Source organism: Poecilia latipinna, unplaced genomic scaffold (genome assembly GCF_001443285.1).
Source record: "Poecilia latipinna isolate Pla-1442-1.1 unplaced genomic scaffold, P_latipinna-1.0 Scaffold1379, whole genome shotgun sequence".
Lineage (NCBI taxonomy): Eukaryota > Metazoa > Chordata > Actinopteri > Cyprinodontiformes > Poeciliidae > Poecilia > Poecilia latipinna.
This window is the reverse complement of record NW_015113995.1, coordinates 40,246-49,477: the sequence shown is the minus strand read 5'-3', so window position 1 is coordinate 49,477 and position 9,232 is coordinate 40,246. Positions and strand designations below refer to the sequence as shown.

The window sequence follows — 9,232 nt, the reverse complement described above, 5'->3', positions numbered from 1 at the left end:
TATATATATATATATATATATATATATATATATATATATATATATATATATATATATATAGTTAAGCTACAAGGTAGAAAAACCCAATTGGGTAAATTACATGTTGCATGTATGCATCGAAATATTTTAAATCTGAATAGGCGGTGGGCTTATGACCAGAGGAAAGAGAAAATTCCAAAACAATTTATTTGTGGACAGTTATGGAGTTTTAAAGGAATATTGAGACCTGAAGAAAACTTAGAGAATATTTATAGATTAAGGAAAGCAGAAAAGCAATATTTATTTCTCTTCATAATACAAAATTAAAAAATAGAATTTAATGGATGTAAGGTGGTGTTGCTACACACTTGTGTGCAGTAGGTGGCGATAGAAGAAGCCGATTGATTGATTGATTGATTGATTGATTGATTGATTGATTGATTGATTGATTGATTGATTGATTGATTGATTGATTGATTGATTACGATGATGATGAAAAAGAAGAAGAAGTCTTTTTGGAAGAAGACTAAATTTTGTCTTTCATTTTTTAGAAGATGATATGTATCTTATATATATGTACAAACTGAAGCTCAAACATAGAGAAACGTTTTGACTTGTAGCGTCAGATTGTCACTATGGTAACACCAATAATAATGATGATGATGATGATGATGATAACAATAATAACAACAACAACAACAACAACAACAATAATAATAATAACAACAATAATAAAGTATTAAAATTCTATATTATATTCTATATTATATTTCTTATTATATATATATATATATATATATATATATATATATATATATATATATATATATATATACATCTAGAGACATCTACAATGTGTCAAGTAGATGACACTGGTCTCTTCAGATCTTCTATCACACAAGACCTGACAAAACTTGTCAGCGGTTTATCCGAGTCTCCCAGGTTCATGTTTTCACCTGTACTCTTTTCAAAAATGTCCCTGAAAATTGCTTCACTGAGCTCCTCAATCCTTCCCAGGGACAACTTGATATCTTTGTCCTGAACTTCATTCCAGATTTCCTGGGACATCATGTCACAGAACCCATCAACATGTTTAGCCTGGAAGCTACAAGCTGATTCTTCAATCATTTTGCTCACCAGACCTTTAACAAGTGTCTGTAAGGCCGTTTTTATCTGGGTGTCTGCTCCAGGTGTCTCTTCAGGGTGTTTCTTGGCTCTGGCTGTAGCTCCGGGACAAGCTGTGATCTCTGGGATGTCTGTGGAACTTCTAGTTATTGCTGCTTCACCTTTCCCCTGGAGAAACTCCATCTGAAAGTCCCCTCCATTTGTCACTTTACTTTTTGTATGGGGTTGCTCTAACAAATCGGAGTGCGACCAACATTTTATTTTCCCACAAAGGTCACATATAAAGTCATGACATCTTTCCACTTTGCTAACTTTCTTTAACAAGTATTTCTCAAAACAGGACAGAATTGTCTCTTCAAACTCTGGGATTTTCATGACTAGCAAACACAAAGCGTCTTTATCCGTACAGAAGATTGCGTTACAAAGCCTCGAGAAGATTTTTTTGATGTATTTCTTTCTTACTCTTGAGCGAAATTGTATTTGTTTCCCCTGAACCCGATCCCAGACTTTCTCAAGGGTCCATTTGAAGATGTCCTGGAAGACGTCAGAGTAGCAAATCTTATCTGATGATTCCAGCGCCTGACACAGAACCAGCCTAATAATCTTGCTCACATATTCTTTACTGGATTGACCCTCTGAACTGAGGTCTTTCATGGTTTTCTTCTCAGCTGTGGTAAATTGTGATTGATTACAAGCCTGATTGTTCTCACTCTTAAATATTTGGACTCCTCGATGGGATGGCTGTTCTTGGAAGTCAAAGTCATTTGATAGCAGTGATCTCTCATAACAGTGGGCTTTTCCACTATCAGTTAACATCTTTACAAATTCCTTTGTGTTTCCCTGAATGGTGTATCCAAAATAGCTGAGTTCAGCCAACATTTCCTCCTTTTGAGAGACTTCCACAATGGTTGGTAACTCGGGGATACCCTCTTTGAACCAGGGGTTTCCCCCATGGTATTTTTTATAAACCCCATGTTTCCCAGTTCCTTTGATGATTGGTTTGATCAAGCCAGGTGTTTCAGGTCGCTGCTGGTCAGTTTGATTAGCCCTGTTAGATAGTTTATGAATGCTTCTCTTGACCAAAGAGCCTTTCTTCACATTGACCATGTTAGTGGAGGGTTGGATCCTTTTGATCACTTCTTTGACAACTAGTTTCTCCAACTTTTTAACGGCTTTTGAGTCAACCATCTCTGGAATGCCCAGGAACTTTGGAAGAGCTTCTGAGAGTCTGTTACCCACAATGGCTTTGACAACCTTGAGTGTGATAGACGTCCACTGGACTTTGTTCAAGACCAAAGCGGAAAAAAAAGCTGTCGCACCGACAAGTAAATGTTTCCGTAACCATGCTTTTTGTTTTTTATAATCGCCTGACAAAAACTTCCTCCAGTGCTTCTGCGGGATGCTCTGAAACAGTTCCTCGAGCTTGACATCCATTTTTCTAGAAGACTAAAACAAGATTTCTTCGGGCGGCTATGAAATTGTTATTATTCTGTTGATCCCCGAGAATCTCTGGGTTTGGAATTTTTACAGAAACAACCGAGATAAAAGTTTAATTTACAGCAAGACAGCGAAGTTAGTAACACTGGTTGAAGGATTGTTATCCTCATTGTTACGTCACGGCATAGAAACCATGTTCCGAATTATACGTTCGGAGATGAGAGGAGGTGGAGGTGCGGGGGTTGGATGCGGAGGCAATCTGGTTCCTGGGCTAATGCCCCTCTAAGCAATTTCTAAAGTCTGGCCCAGGGGGACGTTCTCAAGTTTCACTGCAGTTCCATTAACCACTTGGATGATTTGGTGAGCTCAATTAAATTATCTGTTAGAAGCTGCAGTATGTAACTTTCATAGTTTTTTTTCCCTCCCAGATGTATTAAAACCGTCATAATATTGCGACAATATAGTACAAGACAAATCTGTTAAAAAAAAAAAAAGCCTTCTACTTGTGGTACAACCAATCAGAGTCAGGAGGAGGGACTTAGCGCTGTCAGTCAACGACTTACTTTTCCAGGAAAACCATTTATCCACCGTGATCCGTGGCTATGCTAACTGGCCTGCGCATTCACAGCACTCTGGTGTGAGAAACCATCTGCTGCCTAGCACAAAGGGGGAGGTCGTCTCATGTTATGCTGTCAACATAGCGCCAGTTTTAACTAATAAAAAACATGTTCTAAAATGCATATTTAGTTACTTTAATATTTACTGGATTGCCACATCTCTTGATAATTTTGTATAGTGTTGTAGTATTTACCCCCACACCCCAAATTTTTAAAAATTTCTTACATTTCCATGTATCAGATCAAACAAATTTTAATATCAGTCATAATGATTTTTTTTGTAAGAGAAACAGAAAGCTACTCAACCCAAGCTGGCATTATGTGAAAAATGAATTACCAACTGTGAAAGTCAAACTGACCACATTTTCTGGATCATAACCAGTTCTATTCCCACCGTTACATCTAAACAAAATAAAAATTAGAAAAATGTCATGATTTAAAACACTGAAGTACTGATTTGTATCAAGTGTCTAATCATAACACTTCAAATAAACGGTTTTTAAAGACAAACTATGTTATTGGTTTAAGCAAAACAACCAGCTGCTGTTCAGTGGAAACAGGAATCTTACAAGTAAAAAAATAAACATGACAGGTTCAAATATGAATAGTCTTCACTAGTTTTATTTACAGATGCACTTTTCCCCCCCAGATACTCCTGAACTGACAGAGGTCCAGATGAGTGAAAACATTACAGGCTTTTCCATCAGCAGTTTTATTTTAATCAACCATTTATAGTTTCCACAGCAGGATTAATAATCTTTCTTACTTTATATCCGCAGTTTATGACAAACGTTGCAGGGGTTAGACTGGACAACTCAAGACAAACCTGCAACAGTGAACTGGAGCAACATAACATTTCAGCTCAGGGCGGGCGATTACAGCCTGTACAAAAATCAAGTCATGCATATTTCAGTTTATACCAAAGCCCTCTAACACTTACATCCACAGGATCAAATATTACAAGAATGGGAGAAGAAGAAAAAAAAAAGGCAATATCTTTAAGAAAACAGAAACTCATGTCCCCCCCTGCAGAAAGAAACAAAGCAACTGACTGGAGATGCTGCAGCAAAACAACTCAAAAATAATTTACACACATTTTAAACAAGCACCAATCAAACTCTACAGAATTAGCCTAAAAGTCCAAAGTGTCAGTTGGGGATGGTCCAGTCTGGTCTGATCTGGTCCAGGTTTTCAGCTTCAGACCGGCCCTGATGGTGTACAACAGGATATCCTCTGACCTCTGAATCATGGCCGCATGGTGCAGGTGTGGAAGCCGTGTTTGCAGTGGATGCATTAGACGACATATGCCAGCTTATTAAACACCAACGCGTTATTTTCAGGAAGTCACTGCTGCTCTGCGAGTCGAAATGAAAACAGTCGGGACCCTGGTTGACCACATCCACAACTGAGCTTTGGAAACCCTCTTTTTTTTTTTTTGGACGCCACGGCAACTAGTCCACCTCCTCCATGTTACTGTAGGACGGTGCTGTGCACTCCGCAGAGTGAGCGAAAATGTCAGCTGGCACCTCCGGGGTGAGGGTGGGGGGTCCTTCAGGGTCCAGGTCTGTCCCAAACAGTGACTGGCTAGAGGCCTGGAAGATAAATCACCAGTTAAACGAAGGATCCTCAAACATTCACACTAGAGAAACAGGAAAAAAAAACACTTTCAGTCAAGGTTGTAGTGTGAATTTATTTAGAAAGCAGCATTAATACAGTACTGGAAGGAAATGGAAAGATATTACTTTGATTTTAATCATTTTACAGGTGGCTTCAAACTACTAACTCAGATTCCTTCCTTCCTCAATATTGCAACCTTCCTCATGCCTCTTCACATCAAGCTCAAAATGGCACGTCCAAGTTAAAAGCACATTAAAACGAGACGCATTGCATATGTCAGAGACAAGCATTCATATACCCTAATTTTAATTTATAAGAAAACATTTGAGGATAACAGACCACCTAATGCTGCTTTAGTACCGCTTTCCCTGAGACTCAGAAATGCTCTCAGAAAAAAAACAAAAACATCTGCATAAAGAAGGCAGAAATGTGAAAAATGTTGATATTGCTGCCGTTTTGCAATTTATAAATTAAATTCAATTTGATTACAATAAAAATATATGTGTATATATATATATACTTTGTTACAAAAGAAATGTTCAAAATATATAGGTACAATTTCTCACAGTGCTTTAAAATACAAAAAAATGTATATAGTCAGAAGGAAACAGAATTCTGAAATTTTAAGCTTATTCTGCAGCTTTGACTAAAAGAAAAAATATTGCTTACTACACTTCCTTCCAAAAAGTAAAGTATGTTTGTGGCTTTAAATATATCATGTAAAAATATATCAAACAAATTAAGACGTAATTAACTGTTATTAGGCATGGGATGGTTTCTGGAATCAAGGTAACAGCACTGCTCCTCCCCCACACGTTGCTGAACACAAAATTTTAAAAAGCCAAGTTCAGCTAAAGAAGCCCCATCTTCTATTCAGAAAATGGAGAAACATGGCGGATAAATTATGAGCATCCTCTGCTCACTACAGTAGTTTCAGTCAGAGGTTCATCTTCAGATCATCTAACTGTATTTAAGAAGGAACTTAAACAGTTTGAGTTGAAATATTTATGCTGTGGCATTTTGAATACCAGCCCAGCCCATACCTAAAGTACATTTAAAAAAAAAAAAACCAGATTACAGTGCAGAAAACATACAGGACGTGTAGAATACGACATGAAAGGGACAGAAAAGGACATTTTAAACTAAATCCACTGAATAAACCAGACAAGAACCAGGAGGAAAGAGCCTTCAGGTTGCAGCTTCACTGCAGGAGCCTTGTGCAGAGAAATGAAGGTTTCCTTCAGCAGCAGCTAGCTTCAGGCTAGCTTCCTTACTTCAGTCTAATTAGCCCTCCTAATGTCACTGACCCACAAACAGCCTTGCAGACAAACTACCGGTTCCCAATCAGGAAGCATCAACTAGAAAGTTCCACAGCTTTTAGCTCATCAAGTCTGCTCCAGGTAATAATTACTGACCTCAGATCACTTAGTAAAGAGTGGGCTTATTAAACCTTCAGAATGTAACTTTATATAATTTATTTTTGGAAACTGTCACTGTGCCTTGACAGTACGGCATGAGACAGATAAACCAAAAAAAGCTCCTCTGTCTTCTCCAAGCGGGCCTTAGCAGTGCCAATCATATTCATGGATAGACCTCTTACCCCGCTCTCTGCTACGCTGCAGCTAGCATAGCCTGTAATGAATGCTAAGGCTAGTTAGCAATGACAGTGGATAAAGGATTTTCATGTAATAGTAAGTTGCTTATCAGCCATTAGCACATTGAGCAGTGAATACATGAGGCTGACTGACATCGCTAAGACTTTCCTTCTGGCTCTGATTGGTTGGTTGTTTCTTCAGATGGCAACAGTGGCTCAGGGAGGAGGCAGAGGATAGCGATCTTTTCATAAGCTTTCTGACTGTCAGGACATGGTGACAGTTTTTTTGTTAATTTGTTTTTTGTTAGTTTTTTTTTTTAAACAAAAGTTACATACAGCAGTTTTAAAGCTACACATCTACCTTAGCCTCGACTATAAGACTACTTCTCGTTTATTATTGAAACATCTACCATAGTCCCATAGAATCCTTTCAGAAAGCATGTAGTGCAATCTTTGTTTCAAATACCTGTTATTAGAAAGGTATTTGTCGTATTTGAAAGCATTATTATTAAAAGGTTCATCTGATTTTGTATAGAAAGGGATAAACTAAGTTAACAAAGAGAGCGATGACTGCAGTGAGCGTGGCCACCACTAGATATCGCACGCAGTCTTCATCGGGATAGTCTGACATCTTGTGCCTGCGGCGGCGGCGTGCGCCTGCCTCTTCCTCGCCTCTGTTCCTCTCTACTTGTCGGCTTCGGAGTGGGGAGCGGAACAGTCCGCGAGGCCCTTCGTCGGGCCCCTCGTCTTCCTCCTCAAGTTCCCGCCATATTAGAGAGGCCTGCGATTGGCGGAAACCGGGTGTCAGCTTCTGGGAAAAGGCGAGTTTCTAACAAACACTCAGATCACACTTGGTAATGCCACAATGAGCTGCCTGCCGAGCAGGAGGGACGACAGGCAGGCCGAAGCTCATAACACATAAAGTATTCGTAGTACTTAGACGCTGGAACCATAAGCTGAAGTGTCATTTATGTGTCACGGATCAATACATGGGAGTACAGAAGAGAAGTTGAAGGAAAAGGATGGAAGGTTTTCAGAGATGACCACGGTGGTGGCAGTATCATGCTACAGCAATTGGAATACAAGTGTTTAGATGAATGGAGCTGAAAATGCAGCAAAAAAATAAATAAAAATAAAAATAAAAAAAGATTTTAGAGTGATTTATCTAGAACAGTTTTATTCATAAAAATCTTTGAAAACCATGATCATTTTCCTTGCACTTCACATGCTGGCCTATTGGATAAAAACAACAACCAATCCTATCCATAGGGACATTGAATGTTACAAGTCAAAAATATGAGAACTTTAAAAAGATGACTATTTTTTTTTAAAACAAAAAGCTAATTTAAAGAAATGACATCATGTGATGACACCATTTTCATGAACTACTCCGTTTCTGATTTCCACAGATTTTGCAGTAGCAAAAAAAAAAAAAAAAAAAAAAAAAAAAAGGTCGCTAGTGTAGGAAATTTCTCTTTTTCACTTTACCAATGTCAGAGAAAACAAATGCAACATGCTTATAGTGGCACGCATTGGCTTAAAAATGAAATCTGTTTTTGTTATTTTTTTTACAAAACCTTATTTCTGATTATATTTTTTTCCCTCACTTTTTTCTTATAAAACATAAGAAATGACTAAATACTTTCCAACACTTGCTTCAGTCATCCCTTCTGGGAGTCCAAATAAATACAAGCTAGAAAACAAGATGGTGGCTTTGGGTGGAATAACATCACTCAAGTATGGAAACACAAAGAATACATTGGTGGAAAAACAACCCGATTTTCCAACAATTACATTTCCAAAAATCGGAAATTGGATTAAGTGATAAAAATGGATTTATTGCCCTTAGAGGCATTATAAAATGCACAGCTGTTTTTAAACATTTTGAATCGGTAAAAGGAGACCTTTGCAGGTTGGCTTTATTCATAAGAACTCAGAAAAATCTATGATTAGTGGGTGTTGTTTCTCAGACATTTTACACACACGCTGCTGTTTTGTAACCAATTAAAAGCTCCTCCTAGTGGCTGGAACATTTATTACAACAAACCTCTGAAAAGTAAATTTGAACATCTAATCAACATGTGATTACGTGGCACTATTTAACAAACAGCTTTATGTTACTATGGTTGAAGAAATTATCAACCGTTCATTTAAAGTACAGCTCAGAACCCGGGAAATAAAACCAAAGCCTCTTTATAAAGAGAACCCTGTGGTTTCTTATGGTTGTGGCGCCCTCACCTGGCTGGCAGAGGCTCCTGTGGCTGTAGCTGACTCGGCTCCGGGTGAGAGGAAGCGTGGTGGCCTCTCCACAGGGGAGTTCCTGCGGCGGTAGAACAGGACGTAGGCGTAACGCGTCACCACCTGGCTCTCCTCCACCATTGTCACGGTGCTGTCGTCGAACAGCCGCCACCCTGTAGCCACACATAGAAGACAAACTCAGAATGCAATATAATAAAGGAGCACATTTACAGAAAGTAACAAGTGATGTTCTGATGTGAATCAGTCGCAGCGTTTTTACAGGGTATCTATAGGTTTCAGCACGCCAAATTTAAGACTTTTTTAATGTCACTTTGAGTAAAATTTAAGACAGAAAAAACTATAAATATAAGGTATGATTGGAGAAAGTTTCTGAATTGCAATCAAGAATGGTACAAGAAAAATGGGAATCTGGATTTGTGCCCATAACAGATGCAAAAAAATAAATAAAAATCTAGCTAGCTAGCAAGGGTATATTGGCCTGGAAACTAGCTGACTACTCAAGACGTTCTGTGCCCTGAGGAACAGAGTGCAATGAGGGTGTTTGTGGGTGACTCAAACTTTTGCCAGACAGAAAAATATTGCGGGAAAAAGGAAAAAAAAAAAA

General features: G+C 38.4%; 2 protein-coding genes across 2 annotated transcripts in view; both read right to left on the bottom strand.

Annotated features, from left to right (window-relative positions):
• Positions 1-2,692, bottom strand: part of LOC106962162 (uncharacterized) — an 11,909-nt gene extending 9,217 nt beyond the window's left edge. The window contains exon 1 of the mRNA XM_015056393.1: positions 1,567-2,692. Within this exon, the coding sequence (XP_014911879.1) occupies positions 1,567-2,538 (972 nt within the window). The 5' untranslated portion in view covers positions 2,539-2,692. The remainder of the gene's footprint in view (positions 1-1,566) is intronic.
• A 2,833-nt stretch (positions 2,693-5,525) lies between these two features.
• usp19 (ubiquitin specific peptidase 19) overlaps positions 5,526-9,232 on the bottom strand; it is a 28,526-nt gene continuing 24,819 nt past the window's right edge. The window contains exons 23-25 of the mRNA XM_015056392.1: positions 9,123-9,142; positions 8,608-8,804; positions 5,526-7,150 (exon numbers count right to left, since the gene is read on the bottom strand). Coding sequence (XP_014911878.1) covers positions 6,887-7,150; positions 8,608-8,804; positions 9,123-9,142 — 481 coding nt within the window. The 3' untranslated portion in view covers positions 5,526-6,886. The remainder of the gene's footprint in view (positions 7,151-8,607; positions 8,805-9,122; positions 9,143-9,232) is intronic.